Source organism: Eschrichtius robustus, chromosome 18, assembly GCF_028021215.1.
Source record: "Eschrichtius robustus isolate mEscRob2 chromosome 18, mEscRob2.pri, whole genome shotgun sequence".
NCBI classification, from domain to species: Eukaryota; Metazoa; Chordata; class Mammalia; order Artiodactyla; family Eschrichtiidae; genus Eschrichtius; species Eschrichtius robustus.
The window spans coordinates 81860466-81881444 of record NC_090841.1 but is presented as its reverse complement, the minus strand read 5'-3'; the positions used below and the strand labels follow the sequence as shown (position 1 = coordinate 81881444).

The window sequence follows — 20979 nt, the reverse complement described above, 5'->3', positions numbered from 1 at the left end:
GGAGCGGGGTGGCTCATGTTTTTTAAACAAATGACTCAGGATTCCCAGGCTTGGGCATTCCCCAGATGACTTTCTTAACATCCTTGCTCACCCTGGAGGTGACGCATTTGGCTTTTGCAAATAACCAGTTACTCAGGGCGACGTTTAGGCAAAGAGGTTGGGGTCGTGGAAACGGTGAGATGGGGGCAGAGCTGGGGCCTGACCTCAGACCTCAACCCCGAAATCGGAGCTCCTTCTACCCTGTATGCTTGATGAGTGTGCACGTGTGAGTGTGTGCAGGTGTGTAGGTGTGAGTGTGCACATGTGTGTATGGGATCGGCTTAGACAAATGCCTGGGGTGTGAATGTACCTTTTCCAGTGAGATAGGCTCTGGTCGGATGTGCTGCAAGCAGCCGTGACCCCCAGGTTATACAGCAGAGCCGTGACCCCCAGGTTGTACAGCTGAGCCGTGACCCCACAGGTTATACAGCTGAGCCGTGACCCCCCAGGTTATACAGCTGAGCCGTGACCCCCAGGTTGTACAGTTGAGCCGTGACCCCCCAGGTTGTACAGCTGAGCTGTGACCCCCAGGTTGTGCAGCTGGTGAAGTGACGTCTGAGGGAGGGGGGTGCGATGTGCCCATGACACCTGTTTTCCTATTGTGCGTTTTGCATCCAGGTGTCAGCGTGTCAGTTTTTCTTTTTCTCCGGGACGTGTAACTGCAGTTGGGGCCAGTCAGCGTGTTGGTTAGCGCCTTCCCCACGGTGCTCTGTAAGGAGTGGGGGTGACATTGACGCGCGGCTGCTGCCCTGAGTCTGGCAGCGCTTCTCCGAGACGCCAGCTGCGGGAAGGACTGCTCCCCCGTCTGAGCTGCTGCCGGGAAAACCGTTATCTCTGCGGATCCAAAATGCACCACTGTCCCAACCGTCCCGATCAACAACTGAATGTGACAAAAATGCGTTTGCCTTGAGCTCTGGGCTTTGGCACAGGGAGGGGGCGAGTGAGCCCCTTCGCATGCTTCCAGCCCCAGAGGCAGCAGCCCCCCGACTGAGGGAGGGTCGCTCTTGTCCTGAGACCTCCTCCCACCCGCCCACCCGACGGGTCGCCCTGTGTGTTCCTCCCATGCGTGACCCACCCGCTGTCCCTGTGGCTGCCAGGCCCCCAAGCCCCCGGGGGCTTCTCGGGGTGTCAGCCCCTTGCACAAGCTCTTGGCTGGCTCAGGGTTCTGTGCCTGTCCCTGGAAATGTGCCTGAAGATACTTGTTTAGTGACGAGTTAGTTCACAGAGGGAGGAAGATGACCCAAGAGCAGGTTAGTAGCAGGGAGAGAAGTGCAGAAATTCCAGAAAGAAGAGTGGAAAGAAGAAGAGTTGAAAAGATTCACTCCAGTCCCTGAGGGCCAGCCTGTCTAGCGGGACAGAACAAAGTGGTGGAGAAATGGAGAGAGAAGGGGCCACACGCTCCAGGGAGCAGGAATGGAGGAGACGGGCCCTCACCCCGAGAGAAGAGTGCCCGTAAAGCGTCAGGACCACCAGGCTCCCGAGAGGGGCAGAAGCCGCCCAGGCCACCCGGCGTGCAGGAGTGAGCGAGGAAGCAGGGCACTCAGACCCGCGGCATCCGAGTATGGGGTTAGGGCTCTGCTTCCAGCCAGGATGGGACAGGGGGACTCACCCCTCTCCCGCCACAAAGGACTAAGGAGCTGACGCCGTGTGAGCCAGCCGTGCAGATGGAGGGCGATCGGCCCCCAAGTGGGGAAACAGACAAGGTCGCCGCAGGCCAGCTTTCATCCTGGAGGTGCGTCGGCGACACGGCCAGCGAGGCGTCCCCAGCAGACCCCAAGGCGGGTGAGGCGACAGGTGGGAGCTGGGGCATCAAGGCCACGGTGGGCATGTTCTGCAGGGGAGGGGACTTCGTGGCACTCCCCAGACCTGCGAGAACGGGCAAGGTGGAGTCCCTCAGGGCCGGGCAGGCGAGGGGGCAAAGGGGCGACGGGGCCATAGAGCTGGGGGTCATTCGAGTTTCCACCAGCCCAGTGGAGAGCCTGTGCTCACTCCGACCCTCAGCACGGACTCCAGGGGCCACACCGGGCGGTGGGGCCGCACTGTCCCCGAACAAGGCTGCTGGCACCTCCCGGACAGAGCCGCAGACGAGAATTGCTCTCCAAACAAGAGACCCCAACCACTGACAGCGCGGATGAGCCCAGAATCTGGGCACCAGCGATGTGAAGTTCACAGCGTCCAGCATCCAGCCAGAAGCAGGAGCAGGAGCTGTCCAGCGACAGCCCAGGGTAAAAGGCGAAGGAGTGACAAGGGCGGTCCAAGAGCGGGAGTGACTGCGGTCCAGAACCCAAAGGAAGCCAGGCGCCGGGGCGGTTGGCAGAGTGAAGCCTGAGACGGGGTCTCCCAGCCCGAGAGGTGCGCTGCAGGCAACGCCCAGCCTAGGGCTCTAAGCCCCTGGAGTGCCGGGCCCTCAGGTCCCCACCGATAACACAGACTTCACCACAGTTCCTACCTGGCAGACCGGGCCAGGCGGATCTCTCTCGAGCTCCTAGGAAGGGAGGGCAGGGGCTTCGCTCAGGGAAATCTCCACTGTGGACGAAGAATGTCAGCTGTCGTATCAGTAAACAAAGGGTGTAGCGGCCCCTAAGCTTGCAGCCACTGCAGCTGCCTCCACGGTGCCCCTGTGGGGACTCCGGATGGGAAAGCACAGGACGCCGGCCCCAGAGAGCTGAGGTGCACATCAAAGGAACGATTTCAGTGAGCCCAGACTCCTGTACCTTCCCACACACAGAGAAGCGCTACATTCCTTAACTGGAGATGTCTGGTTTGCTTTCATTAACAGTAATCTTTTGATGTTCCGCCTACCTGGTCTTTGTTGCAGAAACTCCTATATATCCTGGCTCCCCCCTTGACCTCTTCAGAGGAGTCCCTCCGAGCCTTCTGAGAGGCTGCGTCCCGGGCTTGAGTCCTCAGAAAGTCCACCAAATAAAACAATTCTCAACATTATTTGTTGTGCGTTTTTTTGCAGTCGACACCAGCAATGTGTCCTCCGCAGCCGGGCTGCTTTTCCCTTTTCCCTGGATGCACGCACACCTTCTCCTGCCTCCAGATGTCTGCTGATTGCTGACCAGCGCGTCCATCTCTGTTTATTAGACGGGAGCCCCCGGGAAGCACTTTGCAGGGCCTCGGAGCTCTTGGCCTGAGCTGTGGAGACAGCTGCCCTCCCGGACCCCAGGGTGGCCTTGAGAGATGGCCCGCTGGCCTCGGGTCCCCTCCTGACCTCCCACTTCTTTCCTCAGCATCCTCGAGTGCCAGGGCCTCCCCATCGTGAACGGGCAGTGTGACCCCTACGCCACGGTGACCCTGGCGGGACCGTGCAGGCAAGTACAGCCTCGGCTGGGAGGGGGGCGAGGTCGGATTCCCCACTCGGGAAAGCAGGTGAGCCAGACGAGGGTGTGCAATTTTAACTTCCTTTTGTTGCCTTTATTGCCCTAGAGTTGCTTTGTAAAAAAGAGAGCCTTTCTGATCTTCACGATGGGTATCTTTGGCTCAGTAAAGGGCCCTGATTTGCATACTATCTGGGGTTGGAGACAGACAGGCCCCGTAGGCCGTGGTGACGTGCGTGCTGGGTGGCCCAGCCTCAGCCAAGAGATTCGTCATCAACAGTGCTTGTTTTCCATCCTGATCCTTCCCCCTTGATTACAGGTCGGAAGCAAAGAAGACAAAAGTGAAAAAGAAGACCAACAACCCCCAGTTTGATGAAGTGTTTTACTTTGAGGTTGGTGTTTCAGTGGCACAAATGCAGTTGAAACGCACACCCCAGGGTCTTTGGCAAAAAGACCCTCAGTCACTTACTTCTGAGAGTTCTGGGGTGCTGTCCCCCCACGTGAAGACCCCCTCCTGCCCTGCAGCTCGAATTCCTAGGAACCGTCCTTCCTTCCCTGGGCAGAAAGGCTGTTTGTTGCTTCCAGCATGACCCGGTTTTGAGTTGAATCCTGACAAATTAATACTTTCCAAATTATCAAGACATTGATGTTTTTTGGTTTGGTTTGGTTGGTTTGGGGTTTCTTGGTTTTTGCCTGCTACACCCAGTCTTCCCTGAGCAGTGGAGGGAGGCTTGTCTCACCGGAAGTAGTGAGGGTCTTGAGGCAGAAGAGGAAGTGCATTCAGATGAGAGCCCCCGGCTGCCCCTCAGAATGTGAACCACCAGCAGGACGGCGGCGCGGGGGCCGAGGCCAGAGCAGAACCGCCAGCCGTCGGCTCCGCGGCCGCGGCCCCGGTGACGCGCAGGTGGCCGTTCTTCCCCCGCAAGGGCCGGCCCAGATGAGCACAAGGGGGCCTTGCTCCCAGGGAGAGCGGGCAGCCAGGGGCAGCAGAGGCCTGACGGTCTCCCTCCGTCCCCCAGGTGACCAGGCCCTGCAGCTACAACCGCAAGTCCCACTTCGACTTCGAGGACGAGGACGTGGACAAGCTGGAAATCCGGTGAGCGGGAGGCGCTCGGGGTCGAGATTCCGGCTCGGCGGGGCGGCCTGCTTGCCTCTCTCCTGCTTGCTTTTTGCTTTGTCTTTAAACATTGGGGAATGGACAGAAAGGAACTTCAGTTTTCTGGGTTATTTTAACGTGAGGATGTTGGGTGGTGGCGAAAGGGCAAAGGTGGTGTGTGTTCGCCTTGCAGTGTCTTCCGGGCTGAAGGGCGACGGCTCCGAGCCCCTCTGCGTGTGCAAGGCCCGGCCTGGCTCACGGTCCCGCTGCTTCGGGGGCCTCGCTGTGCCCGGTCGCAGCGTCCGCTGGGGGACTCACCAGCCCTCTTGCCACGCCGGCCGCAGCACCGCCCCCATGTCAGGGGACAGATCATAAGCCTGAGGCTGGGGTGACCGCGTTAGGTCTGATGGGCCCTGCTCACGAGAACCGTAGGGATTCTCCAGATTTGACATCACTTGAAATCTGCTTTCCTGTGGGTCAGGGTTTCCCGAGGCGCCTGAGGTTCGGAAGCTCAGAGGGGGCAGAATCGGGTCCCTCCCGCGAGCCTGGCCTCGAGCAGTGACAGGCCATGGGGGTGGGGCTCCGGGCAGGCGGGCTTGTCCCTCCAAGGGCCTGAACTGCTCCAGCCGTGCTCAGTGTGGCCTTCAGGCCCCGTCCCGTCCTGCCCCGGGTTCTCTGGGGAGAGCTCGGGGGCGCCGGGACCCCGCCCCTCCTCGCCGCCCGGTAAGAGGCCCGCACAACTGCTGTTTTCCAGGGTGGACCTCTGGAACGCCAGCAACCTGAAGTTTGGGGACGAGTTTCTGGGGGAGCTGAGGGTCCCGCTCAAGGTGCTGCGGCAGTCCAGCCCCCACGAGGCCTGGTGAGGGCACCCAGGGCCCCGCAGCGGCCTCCGCATGGAAGGGGGCCGTGCCAGCCGTGCCCTGCCGCACTCAAAACCCTCGCGTGTCCCGGAGACCAGCGTCCTGCGCCCCGTCTCCCTCTCTCATCTCCAGGGCACCCAGTTCCCTTTCACCAGGGCTTCCAGGTCACATCGCGTGACAGGGAGCAGATGCCAGTCTCGGCCGCTCCGGCCCCAGACTGGCTTCACTCCCCACGTCCCCGCAACAGACGCTTGGGCGGGGGCAGGTGCATGCACCCCACGCCACACACCAGAGCCCTGCATGCCTGCAGACCCGGGTGGGTAAAATTTGGTTGTGCCCTGGGGAAACTGGACTTCCTGATTCAGTGCCCCAGGCGACCCTGCTCAGCCAGCAGCCCGGCCTCGTGACGGGGCTGTGACGGGCAGCCCCCGGTGGCCAGTGCCTCAGCCCACGGCGCGCCGCCCGGCACGTGCGCTCAGAGCAGCCGGGTGCCTGCAAGGCCGCCGGCTGTGCCGGGAGAGGGAGAGTGTCCGTCAGGAGCACCGCTGGGTGCCCGTGTGCCCGGGGCCGCCCGCCCTGCAGCACAAGCCCCCCCGCCCGGCGTGCACTTATGAGGGTGATTCCACCCGGGCTCTGCTCAGTGCTGGCCGCTGTCGGGTGTCGGTGTTCAGGGGTGAATTATTTTACCGCAGTTTCCTAAACTGCTCGCGACCCCTTCCCCTGTCCTACCTGTTCCTCCCACCCTCCCGCTTCCCCACCCCAGCGTCTGAGTCTGTGGCTCTGTGTGATCAGCGCGAAGTACACAACTGTGGGGGATGCCCGTGCAGGCGCTGCGGGGGTGTCAGATGGGGGACCCCCCCAGGTGCCCGGACCCTGCGGGAGGTATCAGATGGGGGACCCCCCAGGTGCCCGGACCCTGCGGGGGGTATCAGATGGGGGACCCCCCAGGTGCCCGGACCCTGCGGGGGGTATCAGATGGGGGACCCCCCAGGTGCCCGGACCCTGCGGGGGTGTCAGATGGGGGACCCCCCCAGGTGCCCGGACCCTGCGGGGGTGTCAGGTGGACGACCCCCCAGGTGCCCGGACCCTGCGGGGGGTATCAGATGGGGGACCCCCCCAGGTGCCCGGACCCTGCGGGAGGCATCAGATGGGGGACCCCCAGGTGCTCGGACCCTGCGGGGGTGTCAGATGGGGGACCCCCCAGGTGCCTGGACCCTGCAGGGGTGTCAGATGGGGGACCCCCCCAGGTGCCCGGACCCTGCGGGGGTGTCAGGTGGGGGCCACTGAGGCAGAGGGACCTAAGCGGGGTGTCCTGCAGAATCTCCCGAGTCCCCTTGCCTCAGACCCCGACACAGCCTGTGACGGGAGGACCACCCAAGCGGGGTCCCCGGGGGAGCTGCTGCCTCATGCTGCCTTGTTTGGTCCGTGTGTCCTGCACCAGGTACTTCCTTCAGCCCCGGGACAACGGCAGTAAGAGCCTGAAGCCGGAAGACCTGGGGTCCCTGCGCTTGAACGTGGTTTACACGGAAGACCACGTCTTCTCCTCCGACTACTACAGCCCCCTGCGGGACCTGCTTCTGCGGTCGGCGGACGTGGAGGTACCTGCGTGGCCCGCGCACCGTGGCCCCCCCTTGGGCCTGCCGTGTGTTCGGGACCGTCTGGGTCTCCCTCTGCTGGGGATGGGAGCCCTCACGCCCCCCGCAGCGAGAGCCACAGGACCCGGTGCCGCCCACGCCTGGCGCTCTGCCTGACTGTGACCCCAGGGTCGTGGCCCTCTGTTCACCGGCCCCGGTGCTGTGTGTGTGTGTGGGGGGGGGAGGCGCAGACCCGCCAGGCGCACGCGGAGCAGGGGGCTGGGCCTGGGGCTCGCCTCCTTCACGCCCTGTCTCCCCAGCCCGTCTCGGCGTCCGCGGCCCACATCCTGGGCGAGGTCTGCAGGGAGAAGCAGGAGGCGGCCGTCCCGCTGGTGCGGCTCTTCCTGCACTACGGCCGGGTGGTGCCCTTCATCAGTGCCATCGCCAGCGCCGAGGTCCGGAGGACCCAGTGAGTGCCGAGCGCGCCCCGAGACCCTCCGGGGGTCCGGCCTGGTGAGGGGCTGGACGGGGGTCCGGGCGGCCAGAGGAAGCCACACGGGTCAGGGTTCCTTCAGAGACACACTTGCTCTTTTAAAAATGCGCCTTTTCTCCTGGGAACTGGGAGGCACGTGGCACGGAGGGGTGAGCCGGGCACCGGGTGCCTCGGGGGCGGCTCCATTCCTGAGGCTGGGGCCGCGGCCCTTCCGGGGAGGTGGGTTCTGCTGGGAGTGGCTCCCTGGGACCGTTGGCTCAGAAAGATCCAGAGCATGCCCTGCTGGAGGTGTCGTGAGGTTGGGCTTTGCCTCCCGTGCTGACCCCAGGCCCTGAGGAGGTGAGGGGGCGCGTGGCCGGCGCGCCCTGGGGACCCGGCGGTGGCCGCGGTGGGTTTGTTACACGGCAGGCAGGCCCAGGGCTCAGGCCCCCGCTGCGAGGCGTCGGTCAGGTGGCCTCCCTGCCCCCTGCATGCCTCCCTATCCGACACTGTTTTCCAGGGATCCCAATACCATCTTCCGGGGAAACTCGCTAACGTCCAAGTGCATTGACGAGACGATGAAGCTGGCGGGGATGCACTACCTGCACGTCACCCTGAAGCCCACCATAGAGGAGGTGAGGGGGCGCTGCTGGCGGGCCAGAGAGTCCCGAGGGAAGGGCAGGCGACACAGAGCCCGCAGCCCCGGGCCCCGCCTAAGCCCAGAGCTGTGGCTGCCACGTCAGCTTCTCCCCAGCTTCCCAAGGGGACCTTCTGAGCGTCCCAGAATCTTCCTTGTTTTCTCAAATTAGAAAAATACTTAAGCAAGTCCATCATTCCGCTAAGACAGAATGACACGCAAGAGAAAAGCTGGTTCTTCGAGGACGCCTCCTTCCCCGAATCCGCGAGGGCGGAGAGACAGCCCTGCTGCTGTTTCCCCCCCACCCCAAACCCCTGCCCCGGGTCAGACACCCTGGGAGGAGTGACCCTCCATCTCTTACTGACCCCTTCCTGGGAGGGGCTGTTTCCCCCAGAACAGTTTCACCAAAAAACAGGTCCTTTGCGGTCCTTGCGGACCTTTGAGGGAATTGAGAATAGATTCTGGTTTGATCTGTGAGCCAAACCCTGAGAGCACTTTGAGGTAAAACGTTAATAAACTGGTGAAGCCTCATCCCGTGTCAGCCGCCGCGCTGCAGTCTCGAGAAGGACCGCCCCTCCTAGGCCGGGCCTCACGCTGCCCCTCCTGGACCAGGCCCGCCTCGCCCGCCGTGACCCCGCCCACCTGGGCTCCGGCTCGGCTCACGCACTGCGTGTCCTCAACGCTCTCCGCAGATCTGCCAGAGTCACAAGTCCTGTGAGATCGACCCCGTGAGGCTGAAGGACGGTGAGAGCCTGGAGAGCAACACGGTGAGGCCCGGCTCGCCCTCCGGCGCCTTGGACGCTGCGACCCCCGGGATGGTGGGCGGTGGCGGGCGCCTGAGCTGCAGCGGCGTCGGGGGAGCACCCCCCGGCGCCAGCCACCACCTCCCCTGCTCTGCGCCCGGCCTGCGCCTCCCGCCACCCGTAACCGGGACCCTCCCATGGGTTGGGGGCGTCTCCCTCAGCTCAGCAAACACAGGTCCCCAACCTGGGCCACCTCTGGCTGCTCCCGGAGCTCTGCCCCAATTTTTAAAACAGCTAAGTCCCTGTTTTCATCTTTCCGTGTGGTTTCTTCACGCGAATCACACCAAGTCTTTGCCTCTAAAGAGCAGAGACCGGTCCTGGCATTCGGGAGGTCACGTCGCTGCGGGCGCTGCCTCTAGGCTGTCGGTCGATGTGGGGGGCACAGCGTGCTCGCTCCACCCGCGTCCCTGGTTGGTTGCATGGGTCACTGTGGTTGCAACGCGCTGCTCCTGACCCGCGACGGGAAGTCTGTCTTTGCTGCTCTGGGGCCCCAGCCCCGCCCTCGCCCCTCCTGGCGGCCGTGGGGTACGGCCGCCCAGGGGAGTCGGGAGCAGACGGCACTGAGCCCCCCCTTTGCAGGAGAACCTGCGGCAGTACGTGGACCGCGTCTTCAGTGTCATCACCAAGTCGGGGGTGAGCTGCCCCACCGTCATGTGTGACATCTTCTTCTCCCTGCGAGAAGCGGCCGCCAAGCGCTTCCAAGGTGAGTGCTCGTGGCGCTCACGCCGTGGGGACGCCCACACCCCTCACTGGACGGAGGCCTCCAGGCGGAGGACGGACGTTCAGGGCCCCGTAACGAGGGTTCTGACCCCGTAGCCAGTGGGCGGGGTCAGGCACCAGCATGGGGGCTGCACGGCGGGCAGGGCCCCCGGCTCCTGTCTGCACTCGCCCCTGTGTGAGTTGGGCCCCAGCCCCACCCGGAGGCCACAGCCGAGCTTTGTGCCAGTGGTTCCCAGTTCCTTCCTGGCCCCCGGTTATTCCCTGCGGCTCCAGAAGCCCGGGTGAGCCGGCTGTCTCTGTGTCCTGGCCACAGATGACCTGGACGTGAGGTACACAGCCGTGAGCAGCTTTATCTTCCTGAGGTTCTTCGCTCCAGCCATCCTGTCCCCCAACCTCTTCCAGCTCACGCCCCACCACACGGTAAGTGAGCATCTGTCCTGTAAACTAGTCAGCCAGACCTCCTGACCGTCCGGCCCCCTGGACCAGCAGGTGGCCCGGGCCGTTCCCGCGAGCCGAGCCGGGGAGGTGCAGAGGTAGCCCCAGGTGGTGACTGGGTTGTGAACGTGCCACGTGCCCTTAAGTCTTTGTCTCAGGAAGGTTTCAAGACTTTTTAATCAAAGTTGTGTTGTTAAAACCGCTGGATGGTGTGACCAGGGCTTCCTCTGTGGGCTTCTGTTATGACGTTACCCACGCCCACACACAGGAAGAGGGAGCATGGATATTCAGTCATCATTCAGGCCACGTGGTCAGCAGATGATTTTTGAGCTCCCACCGTGAGCAAGGCCCGAGGCCCGAGCCCTTGCAGAGAGAGTGCCAGGGGGCCACAGTGCTAGGCGGAAAGCCCAGGGTGATGGGCCCCTTCCTGGTTTTGCTGGTTTTAAATTAAGCCTGCGAACCGTGTGGAGGGTGAGAGGCCCCCAGGCTGGGTCCCCGGGAGACTCAGCCCCAGGGTCGCCAGGGGGATCCGCTCCTTTGCTGGAAACACGGGGTCTGGGGTCAGGGGCGGCCTGAGAGCCTGCGTTTCAGCAGCTCCCAGACCACACGGGTTGGAGGGTCCACAGGGACCTCGGAATCCCGCGTTCGCGAGTTTATCTGCTCACTCACGGACGACGCTCACTCTGGGCAGCTTTTAGGGGTGTCGTGCGTTTTGTCGGCGGCGGTTCTGGGCTCATTCACGACTCAACTGTGAGACCGTCCCCTTCCCGTCTCTGGCAGGACCCGCAGACGTCGAGGACGCTGACGCTTGTCTCGAAGACCATTCAGACCCTCGGCAGCCTGTCCAAGTCCAAGTCTGTGAGTCACTGACTTGAATTCTCTTTTCAACGCGAAGGAGGAGGAAGGAGTAGTCGCTGCCCAGTCTCCCCGCGAGAGGCTGTGAAACCACACTTCGGGGGGAAAGGCCAACAGCACTTGGTGGAGATGTCCCCCGTGGGTGGTGACCGTCCCCTGTGGGCAGTGACCGTCCCCTGTGGGTGGTGACTGTCCCCTGTGGGTGGAGATGTCCCCTGTGGGCAGAGATGTCCCCTGTGGGTGATGACTGTCCTCTGTGGGCAGTGACCATCCCCTGTGGGTGGCAACCATCCCCCGTGGGTGGTGACCATCCCCCGGGGGCGGTGACCATCCCCTGTGGGTGGAGATGTCCCCTGCGGGCAGAGATGTCCCCTGTGGGTGATGACTGTCCTCTGTGGGCAGTGACCATCCCCTGTGGGTGGCAACCATCCCCCGTGGGTGGTGACCATCCCTTGGGGGCGGTGACCATCCCCTGTGGGCGGTGACCATCCCCTGTGGGTGGAGATGTCCCCTGTGGGCGGTGATGTCCCCTGTGGTCAGTGACCGTCCCCTGTGCGTGCCCCGTGGGCAGCTAACACTCCCGCTGCCATGTATGGATCCGCAAACCGTGTCTCCTTGGCTGTAGGGACTGCCTAGCCCTGCCACACAGCTGGGCGTCCTCGGCCTGAGCACCTTAAGGAAGTCGGGGTGCTGCCTGGTGACCGAGGGCTCGTCTACACGGAGCCAGCGATAGCCCCCTCCTTCCCTGGGTCTGAGCTCATTTTACCCCTTTTGGTGACAAATATGCGTCTCCCCTTCACGGGGGCTTCCTGGAGACTGACGATGTGCCAGAACCCCGAGGGTCCACCCCGTGACAGCAGCAGCGGTGTGGGCTCCAGGTACCCCGCACACAGGCGGTGACGTGGCCTGTTCCTCAGGGACGGGCCTGTCAGGCTCTGTCTGGAAAGGGTTGAGCCATGACCTACAGGATCACCCCAGCCCTCCCCATTCTGTTCTTTGTGGCGTGGAGTGACCCAGGCTCTCAGCACTGCAGACAAGCAGCCCCCTGCAGGGCAAACGCTCGGCTTTCTCTGAATCCGAGGGACACAAAGCCGTGGGCCAACGTTCTCCTCCATCCGTCAGCCCCAGCGTTTGTCGGCTGGAAGCCCAGATAAACAGGCACCTGCTGGGCTGAGGTCTGCACAGACCCGCTCGTTTTCACACCCAGGGTAGCAAAGTGCCCTCATGCGGACACAGGTCCCCCCGGGTCCCTCTTGCCGTTGCCCCAGCTCCTGGAGGTGAGGACCCCTCCCATCCCAGCAACCGCGTCTGGGAGCCACGCGCCCGCGAAAGGTGTTGAGTCGTGCATGACAAAGATCTAACCAAGGACCCCGTGTGGCTCGCTTTTTGAACACGGCTTGAGTGGAATCCGCCCTGCGGCGTTTGGCAAGCCCCTGCGGCTGGGGTCGGGGTACTCGGCGCCCCGGACAGCACCCACACCTGCGTGTTTCGCTGTTCAGCGCCCGTGACTGCACTCTGGATCTTTCAGGTTCAGGCCAGGAGACCTTAGGCCTTCATTAAGTGACCTGTTTCATTTTAGGCCAGTTTTAAGGAATCCTACATGGCTGCATTCTATGAGTTTTTCAACGAGCAGAAGTACGCCGATGCAGTGAAAAACGTAAGTACCGGCATCGATTAACGGAGACTCACGGCAGCAGAGGCGGCTGACTCGGTGGGAGGGATCCAGACGGCCGTGGGTGGTTGAACTGAGCGGGGAGGCCCCGTGCGGGCAAAACCCGGGGCGGGGGCCAGGGAGGGGAGCCGGGATGGCTTCCAGCTCCACGAGAGGAGCAGGTGGACCTCCAGGTGTTACCTGAGGCCTGGCAGCCTCTCAGGAGCAGTAACAGCTGTGGGTGCGGCCAGCCCTTCCCGGGAGGGGCCGGGGGTTCAGGTAGGGCTGGAAGCGTCTCAGTCTCAGCAGAGACAAGACCCCATGGTCCTCTCAGAGGGACCCCCGGCTGACAACTTGCTTCTCAGAGTCTCCTCTCTCCTCTGGTTCCAGAAGGAGATGCAGGGCACCCAGGCACTGTTCCTACGAAGGTTCCCCTTTTAACCATCCGGTTTCTTTCCCACTTCAGTTCTTGGATTTGATCTCATCCTCCGGGAGAAGAGACCCCAAGAGTGTGCAGCAGCCCATCCTGCTTAAGGAAGGGTAGGGCTGGCGGGAGAGAGGCAGGGTGGGGCTCCCAGGCTGGCTCAGCGCCAAGCAGGCATCCCTGCCCGCAGGGCCGGAGGGCGTCCAGACCCGTCTGGGGCCTTGGTCCGTCGCCCTGAGATGCCCCAGGGCTGCGCCATGGCGTGTTTTCACTCCTGTGCCTGTTCTCTGCCGAGGCTGCGAGTGGAGGAATGCCCGTCTGGGAGCGGAGTTTGAAGGGCGGGGAGACTGAACGGCCCCCGAATAGTCAGAGGCTTCTGGCCGGGTGGCTCCCTCACCCGAGTGCAAGGCCCCCCTGCCCCCCCGTCAGCCCCTCGCTCAGAAGTGTCCCCCGTCAGGGGCTCAGAATACAGGACGCAGCAGAGAGCAGCTACCTCTCACCTCCTGTCTTTGCCTCCAGAGCACACCTGCGGGGCTGGGAGCCTGCCGCCGGCACTTTCTTTGGGAGCATCTCTTGTCCATGTTTTCAGGGTGGGAGGTGAGGGGGGTGCCCTTTGTTGGAGCTCAGATAGCCCCACGGTCATCACCAACTCGTTAACTTGAAGTTGACACCAGCACAGGAGCTAAACTTTTCAAAAGTGGAGACCTTTGCCTTTTGATTTTTAAGTCCTGTCACTTGGAAATAAAATTGTAAGATACTGAAATCCCCCAGTCTGCATCGAGTATCACAGGTGCGGAAGTGGCGACCTGTTGTGACTTTTCAGGCTTTGATTTTGTGACTTTGGGCTGCTGGAGCTGGCGGGCAGGGGGGACATGCCGCCAGCCCTGGGCCGCTCACCCACCAGCCTGTCCTGTTCACGACAGGTTCATGATTAAGAGGGCACAAGGGCGAAAACGCTTTGGGATGAAGAATTTTAAGAAAAGATGGTTTCGCCTGACAAACCATGAGTTTACCTACCAGAAAAGCAAAGGTAACAAGAATAGTTCGCTTTTTATTTGTTTTCACATATTTTATAACGAGGGACCAGAGCCTTGCCTCGGCCCCGGTGGAGGTACCAGTCGCCTTTCTGGGGTGGGCGGGTCCTTACACGGGAGGGGGGCACCGGGAGGGTGGCCTGGGCATCGTGGGGAGCAGGGTCGGATCTCCGGGGTGGGTGTGGGGATCAGGGTCTCGGGGTGGACGCTCTTGTCCCGTGTGGGTGGCTCTGATCTAGATCACAGGCGGTCCCCATGGAAACGTGCGGTTGGCTTCTCGGGGACCCGGGTCCTGTTGGGGGCGAGCGCGTGAGGCCGGCGTCACCTGCCTTCGAGGGGAGGCCGGCCCCTCCTGGCGGCTCACAGGCACACTCTGCCACAGGGGACCCGCCTCTCTACGGCATCCCCATCGAGAACATCCTGGCCGTGGAGCCCCTGGAAGAGGAGTCCTTCAAGATGAAGAACGTGAGTACCACCCCATCCCCCCTGGACCCCGCTGCCGCCCCGCGTCCTGCACCTGCTCCCGGACCCCTGTGGGCTGGCAGCCACAAGGTGCTGCCACGGGGCAGAGAGCCCGACCCTGCCTGCCGGGTCGGCCAGGACCCGCGGGGTTTCTCTAAGACTTTTGATTTAGATTGAGTCTTGCATCTACGAGCTCCAAAAATAGAGCAAGGGCTGCAGCCCCTCACCGTGAGCGGTTGGTCGTTGGCACTTGTCCTGTTTGCTGAGTTGAGTCCCCAGCCTCCTCCCGTCTCTCTCCGTGTAAATGTGCATATGTTTTCTGAACCGTGTGCATCCTCAGTGTATTTCTTAAAAACAAGGACATCCTTTATATAACTCTGTGCAGCTGCCAGAATCAGGACACCCAACCCGCATGCAGCGTTACTACTGACCCACCATCCAGCTGTCCAGTGACATTCTCCAAGCCGTTGTTTGTCCCAGGCCAACACCTGGTACTTGGTTCTCTGCTGTCTCCTTAATCCGGGACATTCCTCAGCCTTTCTCTGTGCTTTGTGGCCTCGACATGTTTGAAGCAGAAAGGCCAGTGTTTGGAGACAGCCCTTGGTTTGGGTGTGTCAGGGGGTCAGTGTGGCAGCTTCAGGTGATGCGTTTTATAGGGACTCCCTCGGATGTGGCACAAGTGCTGGTGACTTGTATCAGGGACCCATGGCCTGGGGTCTGTTGGGGACTCATGGCCCGGGGTCTGCCGGGGGCCTGTGGCCCAGGGTGAGTCAAGGACATGTGGCCTGGGGTCTGTCGGGGACATGTGGCCTGGGGTCTGTCAGGGACATGTGGCCCAGGGTCGGCTGGGGACCTGTGGCCTGGGGTCTGTCGGGGACATGTGGCCCAGGGTGAGTCAGGGACATGTGGCCCGGGGTCGGCCGGGGACCTGTGGCCTGGGGTCTGTCGGGGACATGTGGCCCAGGGTGAGTCAGGGACACGTGGCCCGGGGTCGGCCGGGGGTCGGTCGGGGACACGTGGCCCCACTGGATGCGTCAGCTCTGCCCCGTCTTTCTCGGCCACACGTTTTTTGCCTCTCTTGTCCCTTCGCTGCATCTTGTTGCTTCCTCCTGCCGAGAGCCTTTCTCTCCCCCTGGTGTTTGTTGGGCTGTGAGGCCCCACAGGGCCCTGTTTCATTCAGGGCGGAGCCCCTCATTGGTGAGACCACGTGCGTGCTCACGCGGCCCAGATCTGGCCGTGGGAACGGCACGGTTTTTGCTGCCCCTGTAGCTCCCCGCTCCGGGCACACGCCGCCCACGCAGTTGGGCCCCACGGAGGTGTCCGCGCCTGCAGGAGCCCACGCGTGGCCTGACCGGCGGGAGCGAGCAGCTACCGATCAGCTTGGTCATTTCAAAGTCAGACTTTGGGCAGAGGCTCTGGGGGACCCTCCCATCAGGTCCGCCTCTGCTGACCATCCAGGTGCTTGCAGACAGCTTGGGGAACCCCCGCTTTGCCTTCACTTCCCGACACTGTGGGCACCATGGTGGAGGGGGCTGGGGGGACGGTGCCTGAGTTCTCATCGCCGAGCACCTCCGAACGCTGGGGAGGAGAAAACGCTCCTGCCCACCCCCCGCCATCACCACCGTGTCCCCTCCTGTCCCCTCCGAGGGGGAGCATGGGGTTCCCACCGGGTGCCAGGACGCCTCTGCCCTCCAAGGGGCGGTCTCGTGGGGAAGTCCCCTGCAGCCTCGCGCGGTCACTGGGGGGCAATGGCCTTGCGTCCCACCTCCCCAGGCCGCCGGCCCGGAGCCCGATCTGAGGGCTTTTCTGGGCTGTCTGTTTTCATTAGAAAATCTGCGCACTTAGGTCCTGTTTCTCCCAAGTCTGTTCCCATTTCTCTTTCCCTGTTCCTAATTTTCTAAATATTTTTTATATTTTTCAGTTTCATTAGATATATTTTGTATAAGTCACATGCAGTCTTTTTTGAAGGAAGGTGGGGCTGCAAATAATAACTAAGAGTTAAAACTTCAACTCCTACAAAGTATTCCCTAGTCTTCCAGCTTCAAAGAGGCCCCAGCCTGTGACCGGGGCCGAGGGTGGCTGGCGGCACGGGCTCCACACCCAGGGTCCGCGGGTGAAGCCTCCCTCAGGAGCGTGGGCAGCTCCCCAGCGACCCAGACCGGGCACCTCTTCTCTGTGGCTCTCCCTCCTGTCCTGAGGCTGGAGCGGTTGGAGGGATGGCCCCGCTGGCCGGGGTCTCCCTGAGGATCATGGTGGCAGGGACGCCCCTTCCACACGTAGGCAGAGCAGGTGGGAACCTCGTGGCTGGGCGGTCAGCCCCTCAAGCCCTCCGCTGCAGACGACGGCCGTCCCCAGGGTGGTTGCAGGGCGAGGCACGTGGTAGATAAAGCTCCACACGATTCATTCCCCTGGTGACGCGTTGACTTGGGACGTTTTATTGCTCAGGGGAAGGTCCAGTCGAGCAGAACCCTGCAGAAGCCTAACCACGGGTAATAATCCGGAATCCTTTGCGCAAAGGGACACCTTGCTTTAAGGCGGAGGGAGGGATTCTCGGGAGATCGACTCCGTTTAAGGCTCTTCGCTTCAACATTCAGACAAATCACCGCCCTCGCTCCTCAGAGCCGCTGGGGGCCTTAGCGGGGTCCCGGCCCAGGGCGTCCGCGCTCTCCCGAGGTCACTGAGGGCCATCTCCTCCCCGTGACCGTCCTGAGGAGGGGTCACGATGCCGACCCGGAGCTCACACCCGTGCGCGGGGCGGAACCTGGCCCAGACCGTGCGACCCCAGAGCCTGGACGCGCGCTCCGCGCAGCCCCACACCCGGCCTCCCTCCTGTGCTTCGCGTCGCCGCCCGCGACCAGCCGCCCTCGAGCCCCCTCCAGGCCCCGGGAGCCCCAGTGCCTCTGCGGGTCACGCGCTCCCGGCTCACAGACCCGGAAGAGTCGGGCTTGCCCCCGGGAGCCGACCGGCCGCCAGCCTCCTTCCCCGTCTGCCTCGCGCTCCCGGCTCCTCGGGGCGGTCTGGTTTCGGTAGGTGCCCACGGCCGCACTGGGTCTGTCTGTCCGGCCTCCGTCTGGTCTGAGGCCGGCCCCACGGCCCCAGAGGGTTAGGACGCTCGCTGGACGGGTGGTCGGAGACGGCAGCTGCGCTCGCCCTGCGCCGGCTCCCGACCTTGGCTCCTGGTCCCGCCCCAGGACAATTCGAGGCCATGTTTTGGGCCGGCAGGTGGCCCCGTGGCAGGTGCGGCGGGTTTCTGGACCCGAGGGAGGTTAGCACCCTCGTCCTGCCCCCTTGGTGGGCCGCGTCCTGCCGCGTGTGTCTGCACGGCACCTCCCACCCCTCCCCAGGATGGGGCTGGGGACGCTGCGCTCTCAGCCGGTGGCGTTCCCGACGACCACAGAGGGGCACGGCGTGGAAAATACCCTGGAAGCAGCCGTGAGCTGCTTCGTTCCGTCAGGGCTACAGTGAGTCCCTAATTTCAGAATCCTTTTCTCATCGGCCTGTGTTTTCCCACTGCCTTCCCCAGAGGCGGCCTCCACGCACTAACTACCAGGCCGACGTCCTCCTCCGTTTGTGAGACGTCTTCGAAGGCCTGTGCTTGCCGGGCCCTGGCGGAGGGGCCAGCCTGTGAGGGCGCTCAGAGCGGAGTGCTTCCGCCAGGGCCTTCCCTCCGTCGGGGGGGGGGGGCGCAGCCACGTACAGATCACGCAGTCTGAGGCCTGTGCGACGGTGCATGTGTGGGTAGGGTGGGGCTGGGGGGGGGCCTTGGCTATTCACTCAGGAACTTGGACCCAGACCCCGCCCAGAATCCTGCGAATCCTGTTCCTCCTCCCGGGCACACCACCCCACCTTGCAAAAGGCCACCGTGGACTTTGACGTCCCGACTCCTGGCCTCCCGCACGCCCTCTGACAAGTCCAGCCTGACAGCCTCCCAGGGCTCAGGGCTGCCGACCTCCCTGCCCTTCTGTGTGCAGCCGGGCCTGCGTCTGCTGGGAGCACCTGACCCTCGCTGCCCCCAGGGCCTTTGCACCTACTGTCCCCTGCTGCCTGCTTTACCTCCCTGCTTTCCCCACTCAGCTTAATTAACTCTGGGTCGCCGTCTGATCGCAGCTGGAGGATTGTTTATCGCGAGGGCTCTCTCCTGACCCTCCGTTAGGCCTCCTCCCTCACACAGCCCCTGTGCTTTGTGTTCACTCTTGTCTTTCTTGCTGGCTGGGAGCTCACAAGAGCAGAAACTATGTCTGGGCCACTGTGTCCCAGGACCTAGGGCAGTGCCTGGTACTCAGGAATGTTTGTTGAATGAATAGTAAACAGGAAAGGCAGTGGAGGCTCCGAGAAGCCTCACGGGGAAAGTAACATCTGCCTGGAAGGAGGAGGAGGGGTCCCTGGAGTCGTCAGCCTTGAGGTGGGGGGGAGTACATTTCAGATGGACAACAGCACATGCAGAGGCCCCGAGGCAAGTCTGGGGATGCGGACGGGAGAGTGGGCAGGGTGTGCTATGGCGTCTGTACAAAGCCCATCCCGCTCAAAGAAGAAGGAGGCCCAGAGAAGCCAACGCATCTGTGTGACGGCCATGTCCCGCTTCAGGTGTCCTGGGGGAGGCAAGTGGTGCAGCGCCTTTGCTTTTCCAGGGCGACCCCAAGGCCCCCAAAAAGCAGCGCCCTGGCCCAGCTGACCAGGGCTGACCCAGCCGAGCCACGCGGGCTCCTGTGTGGCCCCAGGCTGGTTGGCGTGGACAAGAGTGGCCCCTGCAGTTCAGGCGGGAGGCCCTGCCATGGGGCCCCCTGAGCCCGCTCTTCCCCTCAGATGTTCCAGGTCATCCAGCCCGAGCGGGCACTGTACATCCAGGCCAACAACTGCGTGGAGGCCAAGGCCTGGATTGACATCCTCACCAAGGTGAGCCAGTGCAACCAGAAGCGCCTGGCCGTCTACCACCCGTCCGCCTACCTGAACGGCCACTGGCTGTGCTGCAGGGCCTCCTCGGACACGGCCGCCGGCTGCTCCCCCTGCACCAGGTAGGCTGTGACTGGTGCCCCAGCCCCGGTCGGGGATAAGCGCGGGGTCGGGTCCCCCGTCTTTAGTGACCCTTAAATAACCAACGCCACGATTGACCCCTCCTCCTCTCCGCCCGCTCTCGCGGTGTCTGGGCAGCGGCCTCCCAGCAGACATCCAGCTGGACATCGACGGGGACCGAGAGACTGAGCGCATCTACTCTCTGTTCAGCTCGTACATGAGCAAACTCGAGAAGATGCAAGGTGAGGCGGGGCGGACGGGGGTGAACCCTGGGGGCCGCCAAGGGCTGCGCGGTGTCGTCGTTTATAGCGCTGATGGGGAAAATGTTTCTGCAGGTTAAGTGGCTATTTGGGGGGGCAGTTACTTTGATAACAGGTTCTACGGATAATTTTAAGGTGGAATTTAGCTTGCAACCTCTGAACTGCCAAATTCTTGAGACGATCCTGTGTCTTAATAACCTCCCATGCCTCCAAACAAGGAATTTCATTCTTCTGTGTTTTCCAGAGGGACATGTGTGTGTGTGTGTGGACCCGTGTGTGAGTGTGCGTGTGTTTGTGCCTGCCCAGCAGCTCCAGGCGTATCTATGCAACTTCGTTTTCCTGCCTTTCGTTGCTCTCCACGCCCTGCAGAGTGAAGCAGTGTAGGTGGGGCAAGTCAGGAGACCAGGGGGGCGCTTGGGCTGTAGCAGGAGAGGCAGACGCAAGACGAGCTGGGGGCGGTAAGCTGTTTGACCCTGCACTGGGGCTGGCGCTTCTCAGAGCTGCTGTTAGAGATTCTGTGGTGGGCCCTGCAGCCCCCTCCGAAGGTGCCTGGAAACAAGCCTGTTGGACTCTTTTCCTTTTCGTCTCCTGGTCAGTTGTGGGCCACAGCCTGGAGGGTACTTTAGCCATGCCTTGGTGAGCACGCAGCTGCCCGCCCCTGTTCTCCAGACCCCCCACCTCCCTCTCCGCCCCAGCACCACGCGGCAGACCCCTGTGCCTTTGCCCCTGATGCGCCCCTCGTCTGGCTAACGCCCTGTGTCCTGTGGGGGCCCCTCCCGAGCTTCTCCTGCCCCCCCGCGGACAGCCTGTGCTGATCTCTGTCATTACGACGATACCCTCTCAGATCTGTTCAGACCCGCGACACACATGACCTTGAGAGGAGAGGCAGGTGTCATTCATCCCGGTGCCTAGCACACAGGAGGGACTCAGTACCTGTCTGCTGGATGCGTGGATGGATGGGTGGATAGGTGGATGGATGGATGGGTGGGGGGATGGGTGGGGGGATGGGTGGGTGGATGGATGGATGGATGGATGGATGGGTGGGTGGGTGGGTGGGTGGGTGCCTGGGTAGATGGATGGACAATCAAATGGAAAGGGGTCTTGAACACCCAGCCTCCCGCCCAGGATAGCAGTGATCTTGACAACAAGGGTTCACAGAAGGTCAGCAGGATTGGAGACCTTACCGCTTACTTCACGGAGGCACCAAAGCACTGAGTCACTCTCCACAGTCTTCAGGCCTCTGCCTGGAACCTCAGTGCGTTCTTGAGGCGGACACTCTGCGGTCAGGTGCTCTCACCTCCTTGAGACCCTCATTTATGTCGGC

General features: G+C 62.6%; 1 protein-coding gene across 4 annotated transcripts in view; it reads left to right on the top strand.

The window, feature by feature from the left end:
• The window catches only part of RASA3 (RAS p21 protein activator 3), an 89964-nt gene that overhangs the window by 62981 nt on the left and 6004 nt on the right, over positions 1-20979 (top strand). For 3 of the 4 annotated variants that reach the window (XM_068526463.1, XM_068526462.1, XM_068526465.1), the window contains exons 6-22: positions 3276-3356; positions 3682-3754; positions 4382-4458; positions 5213-5317; positions 6760-6916; positions 7213-7361; positions 7885-7999; positions 8694-8768; positions 9384-9507; positions 9838-9944; positions 10740-10817; positions 12394-12471; positions 12932-13005; positions 13813-13919; positions 14306-14388; positions 19189-19397; positions 19534-19637. In XM_068526463.1, the coding sequence (XP_068382564.1) occupies positions 3276-3356; positions 3682-3754; positions 4382-4458; positions 5213-5317; positions 6760-6916; positions 7213-7361; positions 7885-7999; positions 8694-8768; positions 9384-9507; positions 9838-9944; positions 10740-10817; positions 12394-12471; positions 12932-13005; positions 13813-13919; positions 14306-14388; positions 19189-19397; positions 19534-19637 (1796 nt within the window). The remainder of the gene's footprint in view (positions 1-3275; positions 3357-3681; positions 3755-4381; positions 4459-5212; positions 5318-6759; positions 6917-7212; positions 7362-7884; positions 8000-8693; positions 8769-9383; positions 9508-9837; positions 9945-10739; positions 10818-12393; positions 12472-12931; positions 13006-13812; positions 13920-14305; positions 14389-19188; positions 19398-19533; positions 19638-20979) is intronic. The other variant, XM_068526464.1, reaches the window with a different exon arrangement.